This window comes from Aspergillus karnatakaensis (genome assembly GCF_047715665.1).
Source record: "Aspergillus karnatakaensis strain CBS 102800 unplaced genomic scaffold BJY04scaffold_51, whole genome shotgun sequence".
Classification (NCBI taxonomy): Eukaryota; Fungi; Ascomycota; class Eurotiomycetes; order Eurotiales; family Aspergillaceae; genus Aspergillus; species Aspergillus karnatakaensis.
In genome coordinates, this window is record NW_027395763.1 from 34,994 (window position 1) to 55,631 (window position 20,638).

The 20,638-nt window shown below is 52.3% G+C and overlaps 7 protein-coding genes across 7 annotated transcripts; 3 read left to right on the forward strand and 4 right to left on the reverse strand.

The window, feature by feature from the left end:
* Positions 1-2,271: 2,271 nt before the first annotated feature.
* BJY04DRAFT_230301 (glycoside hydrolase family 11 protein) lies at positions 2,272-3,031 on the reverse strand (the record flags this gene model as incomplete). Its single annotated transcript, XM_073719262.1, has 2 exons — positions 2,730-3,031; positions 2,272-2,671 (listed from the first exon to the last, which is right to left on the reverse strand). Exons 1-2 carry the CDS (start codon positions 3,017-3,019, stop codon positions 2,272-2,274), a joined length of 690 nt encoding a protein of 229 aa, XP_073567674.1. The 5' UTR covers positions 3,020-3,031.
* Positions 3,032-3,690: 659 nt separating this feature from the next.
* Positions 3,691-4,919, reverse strand: BJY04DRAFT_221633 (zinc-dependent alcohol dehydrogenase family protein; the record flags this gene model as incomplete). The annotated part of the gene is made up of 3 exons (XM_073717185.1): positions 3,691-4,185; positions 4,288-4,692; positions 4,755-4,919. 3 exons carry the CDS (start codon positions 4,917-4,919, stop codon positions 3,691-3,693), a joined length of 1,065 nt encoding a protein of 354 aa, XP_073567675.1.
* Positions 4,920-7,088: 2,169 nt separating this feature from the next.
* On the forward strand, positions 7,089-9,429 carry BJY04DRAFT_221634 (uncharacterized protein; the record flags this gene model as incomplete). Its single annotated transcript, XM_073717186.1, has 4 exons — positions 7,089-7,869; positions 7,920-8,151; positions 8,202-8,487; positions 8,560-9,429. 4 exons carry the CDS (start codon positions 7,089-7,091, stop codon positions 9,427-9,429), a joined length of 2,169 nt encoding a protein of 722 aa, XP_073567676.1.
* A 1,130-nt stretch (positions 9,430-10,559) lies between these two features.
* On the forward strand, positions 10,560-11,611 carry BJY04DRAFT_221635 (HNH endonuclease signature motif containing protein; the record flags this gene model as incomplete). The annotated part of the gene is made up of 3 exons (XM_073717187.1): positions 10,560-10,641; positions 10,699-11,267; positions 11,321-11,611. The coding sequence occupies 3 exons, from the start codon at positions 10,560-10,562 to the stop codon at positions 11,609-11,611; spliced, it is 942 nt and encodes a 313-aa protein (XP_073567677.1).
* A 902-nt stretch (positions 11,612-12,513) lies between these two features.
* BJY04DRAFT_230303 (pectin lyase fold/virulence factor) lies at positions 12,514-15,284 on the reverse strand (the record flags this gene model as incomplete). Its single annotated transcript, XM_073719263.1, has 7 exons — positions 12,514-13,111; positions 13,169-13,350; positions 13,411-13,511; positions 13,575-14,221; positions 14,275-14,398; positions 14,442-14,802; positions 14,847-15,284. 7 exons carry the CDS (start codon positions 15,282-15,284, stop codon positions 12,514-12,516), a joined length of 2,451 nt encoding a protein of 816 aa, XP_073567678.1.
* Positions 15,285-15,774: 490 nt separating this feature from the next.
* BJY04DRAFT_196996 (uncharacterized protein) lies at positions 15,775-17,564 on the reverse strand. Its single transcript, XM_073712430.1, has one exon. It carries the CDS (start codon positions 17,545-17,547, stop codon positions 15,781-15,783), a length of 1,767 nt encoding a protein of 588 aa, XP_073567679.1. The 5' UTR covers positions 17,548-17,564; the 3' UTR covers positions 15,775-15,780.
* Positions 17,565-18,126: 562 nt separating this feature from the next.
* On the forward strand, positions 18,127-20,604 carry BJY04DRAFT_196997 (uncharacterized protein). Its single transcript, XM_073712431.1, has 3 exons — positions 18,127-18,217; positions 18,277-20,293; positions 20,353-20,604. Exons 1-3 carry the CDS (start codon positions 18,154-18,156, stop codon positions 20,459-20,461), a joined length of 2,190 nt encoding a protein of 729 aa, XP_073567680.1. The 5' UTR covers positions 18,127-18,153; the 3' UTR covers positions 20,462-20,604.
* Positions 20,605-20,638: the final 34 nt, after the last annotated feature.

The window sequence follows — 20,638 nt, forward strand, 5'->3', positions numbered from 1 at the left end:
TTTTTTTTCTTTCTCTCTTCGTTGATTAATCTGCGCTGCTTATCTCCATTCATATTTCCCACCAGAGATATTCAGTGCTTGTTTGCCTCCTAGACTATATAGATAGATTGCTCTCTCGCTCTCTCGCTCTTTTGATTTTCTTGTAACTCTTCATATCTCATTGACCCAACCAAGCCTATATAATTAGATATTGCATACTTCTCAACAGGCAGCAAGACCACTCTAACTCTTGAAAGAGACAGGACTATCAACCCCTCCGTACCATGTACCTCAGACTGCGGCGTGGAATTACCACCAACCCAAATCAGATCCATTGAAACCTCTTGCATACCATATCCTAATTTGTGTTCCTTAGAAAACTCTATCGAAAGCACCCAACCCAAGACACCGAACCCAATTATGCGCTTCATCTCGGACGTGTGGGAAAGAAATATAGCTTCTTCAAAGGGAACTAGAGCCGGTACTAAGTTAGCTGGAGCAGCCCGCCTAGATACCTATGAACCACAGAGACTCCATCTGTTTCCCTCTTTCCCCGATTTCCATGCTAGGGGAATGGGACGCAAATAACGGAAGAAAATAAATCCCCTGCCATCTCATGTTGGGGATAGGTTCTGTCGAGGTTTATTGCGTGTCCCCTTTCGCTTCTATAGCTTTATGATCTAAAGATAAGTGCCGGATCGTTGCGAGAAGGTCGACACCTGTTGTAAAGGACAACCAAGCGTGCTGCGCTGCTACGGAGTAGTACTTAATGCAACCACTCTCTCCTGTAGGCTAGACGAGTGGAGTCTATTGTGAGGTTCCCATGTCTGCACGGGGCTCAACAGGAAATATCTGCCGGGATAAGCGCTTACATGGTATGCTTGAACTCCTGGAAATGAGCAGGGAAGAAAGCACCGAGATCTGCAAACAAGGGGACGTAAGAGTGGATTGAATCAATAAAAAAAGAACTCTGAGCGGAAGAGAGAGATTTACGGGTCATTTTGATGCAGCAGTGCACCGCAAGATCGTGGCACAGCTGGGCGTTGGCGTGATCCTTCTCGGCGATGAAGAAGCGCAATCGCAGCTCGCGGTAGCCGTTTGGCATCGGCTGACCTGGTGCATGAGGTAGGAGACTTCGTAGGATCCTTCGGTGGAGTTATCTGGGAAGCGATGGTTTGTTAGATCGGGGTTTGGAGAGATGAGAAGGAGAGATTAACGGAAACAGGACTTGGACTTGGACTTGGACTTGTGTTGGACTTAGCACCGATCATAACCTTGCCAATAACAATGGTTTCAATGCCTAGTTTGGGCCAGGCGGGTGGTGTTGAGTCCCAAGGACTCGGGCTCAACAAACTGGATGCTCAGCTTTGCAGCGAGCCGCCAACGTACTCGTCGATGTAGGAGGTGGCTCCGATATAGCGTTCGGCAAAGGTTTGTTCGTAGTGGTGTGCGGTAGGAGTACCGATGGGCGATGGGGTTCCACAGCTTATAGCGCTGGATCTCAACTGTGTGCCAGCCAAAGCAGTCATTAAGGTTCCACTCTAGCAAATGGCATAGCCATTCTCGAGATTGAGGTATCCAGGACGGGTGAAGTGGTCATGGGCTTCCCAGACACAATAGCTGGAGGTGCAAGCATGTAATTTCGTGCATCAAACATACAGGTAGGCTTGAGGACTCCACTGACCGGCACCCAGCAGCACCCAATGGGACCCAGGGGCGGCACTCAGCGGCACCTACTAAGTTGCATTGCCAATTCTCTGACTTTTACAGCGGCAATGATCTCCCATGATTCGACTCCTGGGCACCTGCTTTGCAACAGGCGGGGATACTCCATAATTTCACTTTCCCCTCTGTCTCAGTTTCATCGCGTTTAACTGCGCTAGAGGGCGCAACAATGAGGATAAAGCGCACGCAGGTGCAGGCTAGGTGTCGGCTAGAACATAAGAGGGCGCGCAGGTGCTGCATGGCTTAGGGAGAGAACGGTTGCCCGCGGGCGACATCAGCGTTTGATCAGTGTTGATAGTTGTAACCTCTAAATGGAAGATGTTCTATATCAGACGACAGCTGCGTCCGACCAATATCAATAGCTATGGTCTGTAGAGTAAAGACAGTATATACAAGGAGCAACAGACTGCCATACCAAAAGCCATCCTCACAACAATCCAGCCAGCAGGAGCATCCATCCACTCCCGTCCACCAAGCTACACCCCCAATCCCCTCCGCACCCTTCCCATCCGCACCGCAACCAGCACCAGCACCAGCACCAGCACCAGCACTAGCATCATCCACCTACTAATAAACCGTAATACTAGCCGACCCACTACTCTGATACCCCTCCGTCGCCACAATCTGATAATTATGGCTCCCCAAACTCATCCCAAACCTCGCCCACGCATTAAAGTGATTCCCCGTATTAACCGCCCCACCAGTCCTCTTACTCTGCCTGACCGACCAAAACTGCTGAAACGTCCTCGTCCCCTCTATCGAGGGCGCATTATACCGCATCGACGTATAGATATCATACGTCGCACCATCCGAGTACACCGTCCCGCGGTGCTGCCCGCCACTACCGGGGTTGTACGTGCCGTACGACTCGACGATGTAGTACTCGATCAGCGGGTTCTGGGTCCAGCCGTAGATGGCGAGGTAGCCGTTTCCGCTTGGGTTGAAGGAGCCGCCGTAGTTGATTGTCCTGTACATCTGATTAAATTCTATTCTGGGGTTGCGATTGTGCATGATGGAAGATGTACCTAGTGCTCCCCGGATTCCAGCCCTTGCCGCCGACAAAGTTGCCGACGTTGGACCACTGCACCGTGTAGGAGCCGCCGTTGGTGTTGGTGTAGGTGACGTCGCCGCCGCCGTCGGTCCAGAAGGAGTAGTAGTAGCCGTTGTGCCAGCCGGTGGAGCTGGGGGTGGAGCGCTCGAGGAGATGGGTGTTTGGGTCGCGGACGGAGAGGTCTGCGGCCGGGGCGGGGGCAGGAGCAGCGAAGGCGCTGAGGGCCGCGGTGAGGGCGACGAAGAGAGCTGAGAAGGAGACCATTGTTGTAGTTGGTTGCGTGGTTGTGGTTGTTGAGGGAGAGGGAGAGGGGAGTGAGGCTTTATATACAGCAGGCGTGTGGAGGCGGATGGTATACTCCGTAACGGCTGCAACAGACTGATTAGGCTGATCCGGTTCAGTTCATCCTTCTCCTGAAACACCACCTGCCCGAGGCACCAAATCAGGGGCAAGCCATATGGCATGTCAGGGAATTGTCCTACTACAGACAACGGAGGTGTCCACCGGAGACTAGTCCGTTTCACGATCGACAGCCCAAAATAGGCTGAATCGTTCACAGGAACATCCTCTCCTGATCCCAACAGGAAACCGCGATGCTTGGCGTGCTTAAGCATTCGATAGGTTCTTCACGACCCCGGATCAGCACGGCAATATAGGCTGAATCTCGCTGAAGATCCTTGTAGTGAGTGCAATTAGCCACCTCTGCGGAAAAGTGGGTGCATGGGAAATGCGGGGCAGTCTAGACTGCCACTAGACTGGCACTTGTGGGCTCGAGCTTATTGATCCGTTTCGAATAGAGATGCCTCGGAGACAGTGCCCGAAGTAGGGTTAGGTGGATCCGTTGGTCCGAATGTCACTGTTTAGAATACTGTTACATCTTTAATCTATTCTATGTTCTAGTTTTTATGTATATCCTCCCTCCACTCTATCCTATCCTACTCAACATCAATAACAACCTTCGAAAAATGCCTCTGCGCCTCCAAAAACTCATACGCTTCCTTGACCTCCCCAAAGCCAAACACCCGTTCATCAACAACCGGTTTCACTTTGTGCTCCTCAATAAACCGCACCATATCCCCAAACTGCTTCCTACTTCCTAACAGAAACCCTCTCGTCGTACAGAGATACGATAATCCATCCATGATACTCGGGATGTTCTTAACATCTTCTCCCGCACCAAGCAACCCCGCTAACGCGATAATCCCGTCTGGCCGGATCGCACGGAGCGATTGAGCCACAGTCGAGGGGCCGCCAACATCGACAACAATATCGAAACCCCGAGAGTCAGGCGTGAATTCTCGAGCAGCCTCCCCCCAGTTCTCGGTCTCGCGGTAGTTAATCACCTCTTTCGCACCGAGGGATCTCAGCCGCGAGGCTTTGGCGGGGGAGGATGTCGTTGCGATGACGGTCGCGCCGGAGGCGACGGCGAACTATTGTGTATTAGTTTCAAGGTAATCGACCTTAGTTCTCGTCAAGGTAGAACAGAGACTAGAAGAGAAGAGAGCAGAGAAAGAAAAAAAAATGGAACCCACCTGCAAAGCCGCAACACTAACCCCGCCACTCCCCTGCACAAGCACATAATCCCCCTTTTTTACTTCCCTCCCGCGAATCCCATTCAGGGCATTCCAAGCCGTCAGCCCCGAGCATGTCAGTGTCGCTGCCTCTCTAAATGATAGGTTCCCGGGCATCTTAACAAGACTACTCTCGTGGAAGACGCCATACTTCCTCAACGTCCCATGCGCAATCTGCCCTAATCCAGTACCGATATCACTGAATGTCGCGGGGGAATCAAACGGTTGGTTCACGGTGAGATGCGTAACAACCTTGTCGCCCTGTTTGAATATCGAGGGATCGATGGCGGAGCCTGTGGCGAGGATTACGCCGGCGCCGTCGGAGGAGGGGGTTATGGGGTTTGGGAGGGGGAGGTTGAATTTGCCCTGTCGCAGTGCAATTTAGGTTGTTAGTTTGTTATGGTATGTAGGGAAATTGGAGGGCGGACCTTTGCGATTGCGATCTCGCGGTAGTTGAGACTGGCGGCGTGGATTTGGACGAGGATGTCGGTGGGCCCCAGGGGCGGGAGTGGGTGGTTTGGGAGGAATTGGAGCGAGGAGGGCCCGTTTTGGGTGGTTAGCAGCCAGGTTGGGGTGGATGTTGGGGTGATCATGGTGGTGAGAGGAGGAATTGAGGTCGAAATAATGAATCTGGAGGAGAAGGAAGATGTGGAAGGCCCGCGATTTCTAAGCGATGACCAGAAAATGGAGGGAAACCAGGGAAGCTCAAGTGGAGTAAATCCATCATCGGGTTGAATCATGCTGGTGGATCGGTGAAGAATGCTCGAGTCATGTCAGTGAGATTCCTTGGCGCGCTATGGTTAGGGCTATCTTACAAGTACTCTCTCTAGACGCTATACCTGCGATACAGGACTATATTCTTCTGCTATACAGACAACATGAGTCAATTGCAGGCAGCCTAGATTTGATCCAAGAATAGAATCGGAAGACTCTCCCGTTCTGACTCCTAACTTTGGCATCCCGCAACCCTGACCAGTAACCCACCCCCATCACATCCCGCAAACTCTCCCCACAACCGCGACCAGACAGAGCGTACCCTCATCTGAACGAGATTGGTTCAGAGACGAAATTGGGTTCGGGGTCCCCTATATTCAACAGACGGTATATACTTTGCGGCTGCAGAGGTGAGTCAACATTGTCTTTCTTCAGGGTAGAATCGGTGAAGCTTCAATTTTAGTTATATATAATTATTGCAACGTAGAGCACAGGAACCGACTGCTATGAGGTCACGGTAATGCAATTGACCTTTGATGTTCGGTGAGGTGGTCCAGGCAGAACTCTCGAACGACTTGGGTGCTCGCAGATCTCAGATCGAACCATTGCAGACAAGCTCTCCAAGACTAATCAGTACAAACAGAGTAAAGAAAAAAACGCGCCTGTCGCGTACTTGCAATTCGCGTAAGACGCGTCGAGCGTTTGGGCTGGAACTACAGTGTCTCCTGTGAAGAGAATGAATGTGCAGTCCAGCGCCAAGCCGTCGTTGGTTTCTACGAATTGCCCGCCTGAAGGACCCAAAGCCTGCTCGCCTTCTGGGTGCCTTCTGGTTGTCTTGCAGAGCCACCAGTGCCTTACGTTGATGGCTTGCCGACTGCTGCGCTGGGCTGAGCCCGCCCTGTACACTAGGTTTTCGGACTTGCCACGGCGGAGTGGAATCGGAGCGGAAGGCAAGTTGCTCAGTGAGGGCTTATATGATGGTGAGACTCGCTGCGGTATCTCGGTCGGAGGGAACTGGTTGCTCAATTCGCTCGATTTCGGCCTTGTCGCACAGGACGTTCTTGCTATTCAGCCAGCTGAAGCCACAAAGCTTAGTCGGCTTAGTCGAGCATCATAACAAGCCATAGAATAGTGTTTTCTACACGGTAGAGTTTGCGGAGATTCCTTCATGGAGTCCCTTTCTGGAACTCCCAGCTGTCCTGCGTCGACGAGAATTGGTCCACTACAAGCGCTGGCAATGCGTCATAGATCGTTTAGCCTAGGTCTATAGCAGATAATTACCCATACAAAAGGGCCACTATCAAGAGAATCCAACTCTATCTGAGCTTCCCTTGGGTAGGTTACGAGATGACTCTATCGTAGCCGCAAGACTTGAGAGAACCGTAGTTCCGTGTTTGCATAACCACAGGAAGGCGACAACCTCGCTGGCAGCACTTGGTCACCTGAGGCGCAGGTTCACTCTTGATGACGAGGGAATTGAGTTCTGGTGGTGAGCCCTCGCCGCCTCTAAGAGAGCTCTTTTGCTTCATCTCCGCTCTCTCCTCTCTCTATCACCAACCACCCACCGATTACGATATCTTCAACTACCGTTCGAGATATCGCTATCCGGCTTCTCTAGCTTCAGAGTGTTACTTTATCAGCTTGATATCATTTTTCGTAATCTCGTCCTCACCGCCATCATTATCACCATCACCATCGTCATCGTCGTCGACCTTTCTTCTCCTCTCTCTTCCTCCACCAATACCCCTCGCAAACTTTTGTCTCTTCGCACTTGAACGTGCGAATTCAACTAATCTGTCATTCCTGTATCGATCCAATATCCTGTATTCCCTATTCATCATATCTGACTATCCTGTATCTCTCCGCTTTGTCATCGTCATCTCTATTCATCAACACCAACCCACTCACAACCATCATCTCAAGAACATCCTTCTGTACCCTCTGAGAGCTCTTCCAGTACTCATCTATCATCATCGCTCTGATATCCATTCATTATCGTTTATCATAACTTCATCACTACTCTCATTACCATCACACCCTCCATCAAGATGACTCCCCACAAGATCTTGAACACCTTCACCTGCACCCCCAGCGACAGCAACGCCAGCACGACCCAAGCACCCACATTCTCCTACATCACCACATCCAGCAGCGCCGAGCTAAAAGCAGCGCAAGAAGCCGCACAAGAAGCCGAAAAGGCCTTCGCGAGGAAGTGCCTGAGGCTCCAAACCCAAGAGCGAGTGGCTCACCTCAATAAAGTCCTCCGCGAGGGAACGTTGGCGGCTGGGGAAGGCCAGTCGTTCGCCGAGCTGATCGACGTGGGGATTGAGGTGCAGCCAATGAATGTCTATTGTAATGAGTGCTCGTTAGATCCTATGGTGGGAGTCAGCGATAATTACTTTGCGCCTATGGCCCCGGGTCAGCTGGCGAGCATGCCGATCCAGACTTGGGATGGCAAGGCTACGGATGCTGGTTCTGATTCTGATTCTGATGAAGAGGATGCTGAGGTTTACGATGCTCTTTATGAGACTATCGACGAGGCCGAAGAAGAGGAGGCTGCCGAAGACAAGAGCCTCTACGACATGCTCTACGAGGCAATCAACGAGGCTGAAGAGAAATCCCCACGGCAGCGCCTCAAGGACCGCCTCGACGAAGAAGAAGCCGTAGAGACTCTAGAAGAGAAAAGACTCTTCGACGCTCTCTACAAAGTCATGAATAAAGTCAGCGGCACTGAGAAACTCGGCAAGCTCCAAAGCATCGTGAACGACCTCGAGCAACGCTGTATCACCCACAAGAGCGAGTCGGCCCCTGAGGCAGAAAGCAATCCAAGTAAGTAGACAGCGTTCGTGTATACGTGTTCATCCAGCTAACAGCTTCAGGCCCGCAAACCACTGGCACTGGCATCTGGGATCAGGGGACGGACGGCCGGTCCCCGTCCACCAACGCGACCACTGCTACTCCCATTACACCACAGCCAGTCGTCTACTCAGTGGACTACCACACAGTTGTCAGCAGTAGAATACAGAGCAGCTTCGTTCGCTGCGACCGCGTCTGGAGCGCAAAGAACAAGCAACTCACCACCCTCATCAACGAAACGGCGTGGTACGATCGGTAAGTCCCTCACAGTCAACATCAGCTCAGCATCTCACTAACTCCCACAGACGCAAAGAAGCCCGCCTCGAGAACGTCTTCGGGCGGTACTCAGAAGACGAGGCCGAAATCTACGTGCCAACGGCTTACCACCCCGACGACTCCTGGTTCGTGCGGGCCATCTACTCATCACAAGACAACGTGCCACATACCTCGTTCATCGTATCAAGCCAGCCACATGCAACCGCCGACCCCGCCAAAACACTCATGCGCAGCGAGGTCATCACAATACTAACTGCCATGATCTCGCGCTACCAGAATGGCCGCCCTGTCATGAAGAAGAACAAGGTCATGCCTGTATGTTCCCACCCCAGCAATTCCTTCCTACCTCAACTCCAACTCCAGAAAGCAAAAGACTAACAATCGCAGGTCTCCCTAATCTCCATAATCGGCCACCGCGCCCGCATCCTGCAAGCACACTTCAACGGAGAATATGTAGTCATCCGCATGTTCCCGCTGATAGACCCAGAGACCGTCTCCGAAGAAAACGGATACGATCTCTTCTCTCGCTATCTTGCCTCCACACCCATCGGTGACACGACAGTCTTCCCTGGCACGGTATACGACGATCTCAACCTGGACAGATTCTGGAGCACACACAGCCCCAGCGAAAACCAGGCCAGCGAAAGCAAGAAACGGTCTCGGTCTCACGACGAGGCTGAAGCAGAAGCAGAAGCAGAAACCGCCAGTACTCCCTCCAACACTAAGAAACGAAAGGTCGACGGCAGGGCAGAGAGCATAGAGCTCGGCGACTCGCCCCGCTGGAAAGTGCCAGGAGCACTTAATAACGTAGACGTCGACGTCAACGCAACAGGCAGCGTCGAACTCGGCGACTCACCAATTATGAAGCGCAAAAAACGATCTGCCGACGAGGCGGGTCTTGACGAGGGTGTTCCCGCCACTCCCACTCCCACTCCCACTCCCATGCCAGCAAAAAGGACGAAGATTAGCATTTCGAGTCTTCCCAATACCATTATCAAGGAAGAGTCAGAACCCCCCGCGCCTATCAAGGAAGAACCAAAGTCAAGCGCAAGCCCAAGCCCAGGTCCAAGGGGCCAAAAGCGCTCCGCCGCAGGCGCGGGTCTCGAGAATGTCGAAGACCAGAGAAACGTCTTCGCTAGACTCATGCACGAGGAAGAAGAGCAGGGAGGGGAAGAGCGGTTCTGGGTCTATCAAGAGATGAGGCGGTGGGCTGAGGAGGTTTTACCGATCCGTGTGTTGGGTGGATATTTCTCTTGAGGCCTGGATTTTGGATGTTTTGGGTGTTTTTTTCTGCGTTTTATCCGGAGCATGGGATTGCGATTGGGATTTGGAGTTTTGTATTCTTTTTTTTTTTTTTTTGCCACTAGGAGGTTTGGACATATTCGCATGGATTGGATTGGACTGCATTGCACTGCACTGGGGCTTCGTGGAGGTTGTGAGTCGTTTAGTTGAGCATAAATTGCAATACGACGACTATGAGCACGACGACGATTATGAATGCCATGAAGAGAACGATATGATATGATGTTTCTGACAAGCAAGCAAGCAAGTGGGCTTGGGACGGTGTGCCTGGACACTTGATCTGGGCTTTAATTTGCTTTGCTACGGGTTGGAATTAGGCGTTTATGAATGTTATTATGGATATTGTCATAGAGCCTTCCTGTACTATTAGGCTTGTACCTATTCTTTCCCCTAGCTAGGACCAGGGAGCATGATAATCAATAAATTGATATCCTGCCACGCATTTAAGATCGTAGATGTCTCATCCACCACGCCGTGGCATTCTGCGAACGAGTATCGTATATAACGGAACAGGGAGACTGGTTTAGGAGCTGTAGCCGATGTTGCCAGAAAGGAGGGCCCGGCACATCGTAGTGTATTGAGAGATCTATAACGACAATCACCACTCCACGACAGAAAAAAAAACGAGGTATCCAAAAGCCAGGAGCTGGTTAGACTGGCACCGTGCAATGGATTGAGGGCCACCTAGTTATAGCAATTCAACCAAAGACATCTACCAAAGAGATAAGGCTGCGGATTTAGCTTCCACAAAACGCCACCGAGACCAGCGTTCGACCTACCGCCTATGATGGCGGATGATATCATTCACAAGGTTAGACTCTTGAAGGTAAGATGCCCCCAGAATCGAATTCAAGCGAAGCCAACATAGTGAATGTTGAACGCCATCCAAGCGAGGTGTGAATGCTGGTTAAGTGAGGTGTAAGTGAGGCGGACGAATTGGTATAAATCTTGCGGTGAGCTTCTCTTCCTCGAACCATCCCCACGACATCTACCGCAAACCACGAGGATAACTTCCTCCGTATCATCATTTTCCAAAGAAATCCCATCACCCTCTCTACATTCATTGTGGTCTAAGATCTATCATAATGCCACACCCTTGGGTCATTCCAGAGATCCCTCGTCCGCGCAACGCGCATGTTTTTGGAGGAAGCGGCCAATACTTGGGAGGTATGTCTTGATCATCAGCTCCATTGAAACACCCTGCATCATGATCTGATAATACAGGGGGCTTCTTCAACGACCCTCCAGCGCATGTCACCAACCGAGAATTCTACGAAATGTGCACCCATTTCGTTCATTTCCCCCAGAATCATCGTTTCAATCTTTACCACTTGGGCGAAAATAATAGCTTCCAAGCAATGTTGCCTCGGAACTCTCAACAAACTCCCAGAGGCCGATACGTGGTTCTTGGAGTCCAGCGTCAGGTAATCCCGGTCAAGGTCACTTCAGAACAAGTGGTGCGCCGCGCGCGAACCCCTCAGCAGTCGACACGATCTCAAAGAGCCAACCAGCGCAGTTTTGCTCAGCGAGTCTGGAATCGTGACGGCCGTTGCGTTCTCACAGGGCTCCGTGGTCCGGTCCGCAACCCAAGACGCCTTCTGGCTGCAGCCCATATTTTCCCCGTCGGTCAACTCGGGACATGGACCAGGAATGGTTACCAAGCCTGGATCACAGACAACACCAACCCAAACCTGATCGCGCCAAGGGGCCTGTTTTCCGCCCAAAATGGGCTGATGCTGGAACAAAATGCCCATACTGTCTTCGATGACTTTACCCTGGGATTCAACCCGAACGTAAGTTTTATCCAGGCCTCGCATGTTCGCGCAGCTCATTGAAATGAATTTAGAATGGATACCGCGTCGTGGTCTTTGAAGATGACGTCCTCAACTTTGGTGGTGGGGAGCTCAATCAGTCCACGAGGACCGGGCCCATGAATGCCCGCGTTAGTAACGATTGCCTGAATTGGCATTATCGCCAATGTATCCTCACCAATATGCGCGGAGCTGGCGAGCCGATCTGGAACGTTGATGAGGAGGACCATGACGATATGCAGGCGTTGATGGAGCATGAACACGCCGCGGAGCTGTTGGAAGATGAATTCGGGACTCGCTTGGGGCCCTTTATTGAAGTTAGCTGAGCTCCGCATTTGAGCCGTTTTTTCTTTCAGCATCCCTTTGTTGTTTTGTCTTTTTCTTCCCCAGCATCAGCCTTATGTACTGATTGCCGCTTTCTTTCCAGGATGTCGAATCGGACGAGAGCTGAGGAAGTTTGACTCATTCGTCGTCTATCGTTGACAGTGCCCTGTTGAGCCACTGCACGACATTTGTCACATCCTTTTCTTCTTCTATTATTTGTTGGCTATGCAGGTTTCGCGATCTGCTGGTGGTGGGGATTTCGAACGGCATGGCCATCTTGAAGGTGTTATCTACCATTGATTCATCACCACCAATGCGTCGGCGAGCAAGAGGCGAATGGAGCTACTGGCGATTTCAGTGCTTGAGGTGGTAATATCGGAGAGTCGTTCAGTATCTTGTTAATTCTGGGTGAGAACTCCTTCTGGCTGAGCTAGCTCTACCTTTCCTATCTGCGCCCCTTGTTGTGCTCAGCAGCATTTAAAACTGCCGACTGCAGTACGTCCGTATCCAGGGCTGGCTCTAGTCATGATATCATCACCGCCTCAGCGGTAGGTATTCTGAAGTTTAATCCCACTTGGTGGCGTTGCGTGGAAGCTATATCCGCAATCTTGTTTGTATACCAGGGGGAACTCTGCATAGCGTAGCAGGCGCTTTTACGGCTTGGTCTTGGTCGAGGACTTAATTGGCTGCTCAAGAGGGCATACGTACTGAGAGCTGAGGCTCTCTGAATGCTGAAGGTTCAATGTACACCACGAAGCAGAGGGTTATCAGACCGGAGGCGAATTTGTTTCCCGCATCTAATAGCATTGTGACCCTGTCCTTGTTTTGCATTGCGGATAGATTGACAGCCAATATACAATCGAAGTGTAGAACTACAGCAAGCATACATACAGAATAGAACCCATTACTGCACCTCATCCGCCCCCTCGAAAACCGCCACCCCAACCCTCCTCTCCCAAACACTCCCTTCCCCATCCTCAATGCCCACCGTAAAGTAACCCACCCCAGCTTCCCCAGTAGAAGTATAAACCGCCACAGCACCATCAACACTAACCTCCACAACACCCCCCTCACCCGCCTGCACAGAGAAAACAGGCTCCACAAACCCCCTCGCCAGACCCCCCAACTCAACCTCCACAGATCCCCCAGGCGTAACGAAAACATGCGGCTCCGCCATGAAATTCAAATACCCCTCGATAACCGTATACCCGTCTCCACCGGTACTGCCATCCCACCAGTCCGGAATGCCATCGTTGTCACTATCCCAGGATGCAGAGCGGGTTACTGTCGGGAAATCCTCGAGACCGCCGACGTCAGCTTCGTTGTCGATTAGACCGGGTTTACCGGAGACAGAGCCTGAGAATTCCGCTGTGCCGTCGATAGTCTCTTGGATTATACGCGTGTCGTGGTCGTCGAGGGCTGGCTGGGAGGCGCCGGAGTCAGAGAGGACAATTTTGTAAGACTCGTGTGCGGTGTGTTCGGTTATGTGGGAGGGGAAGAATCTGTTATTCCAGTTATTAGTATTCTATCGAGTAAACTATACTGTAGCAAAGACATACGGCTCATCAAAGAACTTTTGATAGTCTGGCGCCGGGTCGATGCTGATAGCGGCGTAGCAGGCGATTTCGGAGTCTTGGCCTTCGCCGTCGTCGACGAATTGGACCGAGTCCTGGTCGAAGACGCCCGGCATGGCGTTGCCGGCGCAGTGGTATTGCTGTTTGCCGGGGAGGCCGTCTTCGTACTGTTCCTTGTTAGTATCTCTTCTTGTTCAGATGTTCATAAAGACAGGGGAGGGGCATACGGTAGCCTGCAAAGCATAGGTAAGCTCACTCGCAGGACCCTGCTTGTATAGATTTCCCACAAAGTTGACCTCCATTGCGCCGCCGTCTGTGACTCTCCCTCCTATAAGCGAGCCAGATTAGCATCATTCCTGCAGCCTAGCTCGGTATAGGATCGCGAACGTACCGAAGTTGTAGACAACATTATTCCGAATATCCAACCTCCCCGCAAAATTCGCATTATCATCGACCCCACCCCCCATACTCCAACTCCTCCCCTCGGCATGCGCAATCAGATTATGATGCAGACTCGCCACATCCCCGCCCACAGTGGCCGCATAGCCATGCGCCGTGCCCTCCGGGTAATTCTGATGGCCAGCCACATTCAACGGCTCCGAAATCATATTCCGTTGGAAAGTAATATTCTTTGCCGTGCGCGACGAGAAACTCTCGTCGATCGCCCAGCCCATCGAGCACCGGTCGAGGATACAGTGGTTTGACCCGGACATCCCCATCCCATCGACTGTGACGCCGGCGCTGGATCCAGGGCGCACGCGGATGTGTCGGAAGATTACGTCTGAGGCGCCGGAGAGGCCGAGCGGGTGGCCTTGGATTGCGATGCCTTTGCCTGGGGCGGTTTGGCCGGCGAGGGTGATGTAGTTGGTGTTTACGGAGAGGCGGGAGGTGGTGGTTATGACGCCGCCGACGTCGAAGATGATGATGCGCGGGCCGGTTTCGATTGTGAGGGCGTGCCGGAGGGTTCCGGGGTCTTCGCTGTCGTCGAGGCTGGTGACTTTGACGACTTTGCCGCCGCGGCCGCCGCGGGCGAAGCGGCTGTTGAGAGTTATTAGGAGGTTCTTATGAATTGAAGGGGTTGGGAAACTCACCCGTATCCCTCGGCGCCGGGGAAGGCGAGCTGGGCGAGGCGGAAGGTGAAGACGCGGCCGGGGTGGATGGTTTCGCCGGAGACGACGTCGACGCGCCAGTAGAAGGTGTCGAATTTGTTGAGGCCTGGGGGGTTAGTGGGTGTGCTGTAGGTGGGAGGGTAACTCACCTGCTAGGACAGCATTCGTTTCGGTGGCTCCCTCGTGAGACTGCTCGAAGTTTTCAGGGTCGGTGCCGAAGTAGATGTTGTAGGTGGGAGACTCGATGTCGGCGGGGGCTCTCCACGACGCGACAACACTGCTTCCATCCTCGGGCTCGATACGTTCATCTCGGTGGGAAGGGCTGGGGAAGGAGATCTGGCTTCCGATGGCAGGGGTGTCGAGCTCGAAGCCGTTGAGGTAGACGCGGCCGTCACCGCCGGAAGGAGTGTAGACGATCTCCACGGCTTCGTCGGCAGACGCGACAGAAAAGGTGATGTAGGATGTCTTGGCCTCCCAGATGTTATCGACGCGGACGGATTGTTCGACGCCCTATCTGGTCAGTACGGTCTAGCTCGACATTGGTGGTCACATACCGAAGCAACCTCCTCTCCATTTGCAGTAATTGACACAGTCGCAGCCTCACCCTCAGGGTTCGACCACAAGTTATGCCAAGTCAGCAAGGTATGCTCACCTTCACTCAATCCTGTGAGCGACAGGGTAATAGCACCTGGGTTATCCGCCGACGTGGTGATTCCCTGGTTCGCGACCCGCTCACCAAGATGCGAGACGAAGCGAGTGTACTGGAACTTGTAGAAGCTGCCCTCTAGATACGAACCATCCGGCGCAGTGACGGTAACACCAACATCGCCAAACGTATCTGTCGCGCTCTCCGACTCGCTCTCGACAATCAGGGTCTCGAAGTCAGGCTCAGCCAGGGTGCGGATGTTGGAGGGGGTAAGGCGGACGCGGAGTTGCGCGTTGACAGCGACGAAGAGGGCGGCCAGCGCCGTGGTATGGAAAATGCTCCTCATCTTGCTACCTGTGCAAATACTCGGACCATCGCTAGAATGGTATTTTGAAGACTCTTAAATCGTCAGGGCGAGTCAGTGCCAAGAGGTCGTGGCCCGTGGTGTATACCTGAAACAGCCGTCCGTTCTATATTGAGTGAAATTCCGGAGAACTTGATTAACCTGCGCTATTCCTGGAAGAATTTGTGGATCGACAGTACATCCTGAAGAGTTCGCTCGAGTTTCTCCGTCAGTGGAACCGTCAATGTTGCAGGACTCTGCACCCTGACAGGGCCGTTTAGGCTAATCAGGGGCCCCGCACGCACAGTTCGTCTGCAGCACTAGATTTACTTGAAACAATGACTTGGATTCTGGGGACTTGTCATGGTTTCATCTGCTCGGGCTTCTCAGATACCCTGATTCAGGGTGCAAGCGCTTGACTGTCTCATTCTGAAGCAAGGGTTGTGACAGATATGCTCTTCTATTCTATTTGCAGCCTGCTAGGGCTGAAGGATCCGGATTATCCCTTCGGTTCGTCCATATCAGTTTCCACTAACTTTCGCATAGACTCCAAATCCCGCTTGAACATACCCCTGTCCTCGCACTCCTGACACCCATCATCCTTGTCACAGTAGTTACTGATGAGCTGCACCGCACGGGCTGCATACCGAACAATCTCAGCAGCCACCTCTGTATCCTCTTCATCGTCCTCCTGGAACCTATCCGAAAGTATTCTTGCAGCCGTGTGGAAAGTAAGAGCCTTGACATTGTCGCCAACAGCACTCGCACTCTCACACAACTCCACAGCCTCCCTCGCATATGGAATGCCCCGGTCCAAAATACTTGGCCTCTGGCTCTCAGCAAAGATCCGGTCGCATAGAAATGCAATAGTCCTGCGCCGCTCAATCGACTGCTCCTCATTCTCGGATGGGGTGATCTCAACCGACTCCTCCATGACTTCAACCGCGCTAAGCGCTTCCGCGTATCTCAGCATTGATTGATATCGCGCATAATACATAAACGCCTTCTCTTCGGATAGCCTCGCTGCCTCTTCTGGGTCCTCATCTGCAACTTTATCAATGCGACGGCCGAATGCGCAAATCTCTGCCAGTGTTGGCCGTCCTCGAATGTCGAGGCCCAGCCTGTCGTTCTTGGAGAGGTAGTCGGCAGACTCGTGCCAAAATGCCACTCGCTCCGGTCGAGAAGGATGATTCCGCGGTGTGAGCTGTAAGGATCTCTGAATATGGCTCGACGCCTCACTCCCATCGTCAGAATCTTGGGTGACCTTCACAAGCGCAAAGTGCATTCGGCCCAGCTGGAAATGATACCGCGACAGCTGATCCTTGTTTCCGTCGCTCTCATCAACCCGTTCAGCCACATCCTCTAGATGCTCAATCGCCAGATCAAGAAGAGACCTATCACGCGAAGGGATCTCCTCGCCCTGACTGTGACCGTCTCCCTCGCTGTCATCATCTCGTTCACTCTCGCTCTCGATCCCCCCCTGATAAGCGCGAAAATACGCACCCGCCAACGCCTCCTTCGCCTCAAACCATAACCCCTCCCCCTCAACCGCAGCATCAACCGCATTATTTGCCCACTTTGATTCCTTAGCACCGGGTACTTCCCCAGACTCCAAAACACCATCCTCGTCAGATTCCATCTTCTCCCCCTTAAGCCTCCACAGCTCCGCACCAGCAAGATAACACCTAACCAGCGCCTCGCTTTTTCCCTCTGCAGCCCCAAAATCCTTGTATCCCCGCACCGCATCCTTCAAATACCGCAGCGCATCATCGAAAATTAACGATCTGGCCGTCTTCTCATATAGATCCTTCAAGCACCAACCCAGGCACTCTGACGCTCTTGCCCGTGGTAATCCGGTGAGATATGTTTCCGGGTATGCCTCGCTATCATCGTCTAGAGCGCTGAGGCTTGCTCTTAATGCTTTGATGGCGTTGTATCGATCTTCCGCGTCGTTATTCTGTAATCGTTTATGTCGAGATCCAGAATACTTCCCCAGGAGATAGAGGTATTTCTTCCGGACTGCGTCGTCACTTTCATAGAGATCTAGACAGCGCGAGGCAAGGGTAATTGCGAAATCGAGGTGGGCTTTTTCCCGTGTTGTGGTGAATTCGCGGTAGTAGATCTTTGCGAGAAGTGCGCAGTTGCTATGACTTGTAAGGAGGGCTTGTTGCTCTGGACTTGTGTAGGAGGATAAAGTGGGAAGGAGGGTGCCTGTGGGTGTTGAGATTAAGGATCTCGGGATTGAAAGGGGGGTTGGGGTTGCCATTGGGCTGGGGATATTCGACGAGGAGGGTGTATTAGAACGACAAGAAATGGAGCAGCTGGGGGCTCGGTGGTTGACTTTATAGTCCCCCTGATTAAATACGAGTTGCGGGGCGGAGTGAGATCCAATGAGGGGATTATTTTCTTGCTATGCATGCGGATGCTTAGCTGCGCCTTGTCGATGATATGATAGTTCGATCAAACTTTGAAAGTTAGTGACGCGCACTGTTGGTACTATTGTTATTGGTAGTCAGGCAATTGTGACATATATTCGTAGACATGCGCTGGGGGATGAAGCTACCAGTTGCCAGGGAAATATATATAAACAACATGGTCTCAGGGCGCAAGCTACCGAGTAAAGTTATCCGACAGGCTGACGAGTTAGAGTTAAAGGCTGAGATCATTCTCAGCATACAAAATCCATTCATATCGTCTTTGAGATACCAGGACGATCAAAACATCCAGACTCTCGATCGGTGGTGCAGGGGGTGGTTGTATACTTCCTGTGGCCGGACCGAAGTTGATCCGGCTGTCAACAGCCTCGACCCCGCACCACACAGCAGAATCGTTCACACTTCCATCAACACACGCGCCTTAGCATCATCGAACGATGTGGCTGTTTAGTCGACTTCTCTTATTATTAGTGACGAGTGTTTATGCCGGAAACGCGAATGGTAGTTCCTCCTCAACGGTCAACCCCGTCTCTCAGGCGTGTCCGCTAATCTGGCCCTAGGAGCGTTCCACACCCCCGCGCCCGACGGTGGGGCGGACGGGACCGTGCTGCCTCTAACAAACCGCAACGGCTGGGTAAACCCCGAGGATCTTGCGCCAATGCCACAATGTATCGCCCAGCAAGACCAATCCGCCTGGCTGGGCGCCATGACACGATGCACCAGCAAGCGATGCACCTCCCACTTCGGAATCATCTGCACGCACCACCAATGGCTCACGCAGCTCAGCTGTCTCAGCACCGAGTTCTCCCCGGATCTTCTAAGAGGTTACCTGCCATACTGTGCGAGGTCGGTCCTTGCGAAAGCGCAACTATATCAGTGGGTCCGCAGCATTACTGGGCGAACGTGGTTGGTAGACGTTGGCGATGCAAACGAGCTGCAGCATCTCTCTCCGGGAATGCTAGTTGAAGGATATACGACTGTTGATGTGGTTGACAAGGCGCCGCAGTGCTTGACGGATTCAACTTCCGCTTTAACGACGGAGAGGTTTCAGCGTGTGCTAGCTTCCTGCACCTTCACGAGTACTACACAGCATACCGGGAATGTTGCGCGCCCGTGGGAGTACAGAGAGTCCTTACGGTCTATGATCGCTCTGGACACTGAAACTGTTGGTCACGATCTCGTTGGAGGCCGCATCAATGACGGCAACTATTTCGACAAAAACTGCTTCTGCAGGGCGTTTACTATAGATTTTGGGAGAGAGCCATGCGCAGCTTCTGGGCAATTAGAGGTCACGAAAGAGCGTCTGTGGATTGACGCCATCTGTGGACCGAGATCCTTACCCGGTAACTGGAAAGACGGACTCAAAACCACGAAACACGCTTATATCGCGGTGGATGACTGGGACTGGCCAATCTGTTTCGAGGATATGCCGAAAGAGGTTTTCGACCGACCTGATCAGTGTGCGACCGACGCCTGCGAGATTGACTCAAACGGCTTCTGCAAAGTCAAGCGTTCGGTTGAGAGGGCTTGCTTTTGCCGGGATGTCAGCTACGACTCTAGTGGCGGTTCGTGCCATGTATTCGAGACCAGAATAGACTACGTCGAATGGCTCCACCGTCTGTGTGGCGGCGTGCAAGACTGGCACGGTCTGCCAGATGATTGGTATCGGTTGGCCGTCCCCACAGTCACCGAGATGATCCCATGGCGATGGACTATCAAATCCTCCAACGATTCAGATACATGTGTGTCTAACGAGTGGAAGCTCGGAAGCTTTGCTATCGTCAACATGATAACTCTTTTCGCAGCTATTGACAGTCGGAGTATGAGAGCCTACTGGTTTACACGTGGCTCACGAGCATATGCGCCCCCGCAGCACTGGTTTTTCAAGGGCGCGGCAATGGCTGCTATACAACTCCTTGCAAATTGGTTTAGTGCTTTCATTGTCCGGACGACCTCTGGCTATGAGCATATTGCTAGTCTCAGCTTGATGCTTCTCTGGTGTTCGATGCCTCGACCTGCTTGGTTAAACGTCTTGATAATCGGTCCAAAAGCATTTGAAGACGTGCAATCATCCATTGCTTTAGCTCTGATATCCGCAGAGACCATCCTTCAGTGCATCGGCTCGTTTTACATGCTCATCACCGTTGAGTATGGTTTCGAACACAGCTTTTATTTCGGAGCCCTGGACGGAGCAGACCGAGAGGCAGCGGCAATGACTATGTATGCTGGAGCACTGCTATGGCTCGCTGTCCTGGGCGCGACACTCGTCCAAACCACCAATGCTTTTCTCAAGGTAAACGGACTATCTAGACACGGTGAACCCTGGTCCTCACAACAACAAAGAAGTAACGTTCCTGCATCAGCCACATCCTACACCGAGACCGCGACATTGATACGGAGCAATGGCGAGATATTCCCTGTGTATGGAACCATCTCCGTTCATACCCAGGGTGGGAACGAGCGGACCTTCCGGAACGCGGTGACGGAATTATACACTACCACAGTCGGGGGCATGATACTCCTGTGGATCGCGCAGTGGCTTTTCTGGAGCGGGTTTATTGCTCTTAGCTCGGACGAGTACGTACTAACCTTATACAAGTTGATTATATTGTTCAAGACATTAACTCCTCTGATAGGTTCTGTCCGCCCAACATTGGGATCATCACAGTTGTCTGGATCATTGCAGCGTGCGCGAGCGCTTTCGTTACTACCACCCCACCACCACCTAACCCAGCTCCTGCATGATTAGCCCTAGGTTTCCGGACTATACCTTCTCGACATTGTGTAGGACGGTACCGACCCTTATTTAATACCGTAAAGAACAAGCTAAGATCAGACTGAATGTAACCTGCAGAAGAGACTCGTGAAACAAGAGCTAAAAACACAACATACAGTACAGCCCGCTTCTACCTTCACAGTCCT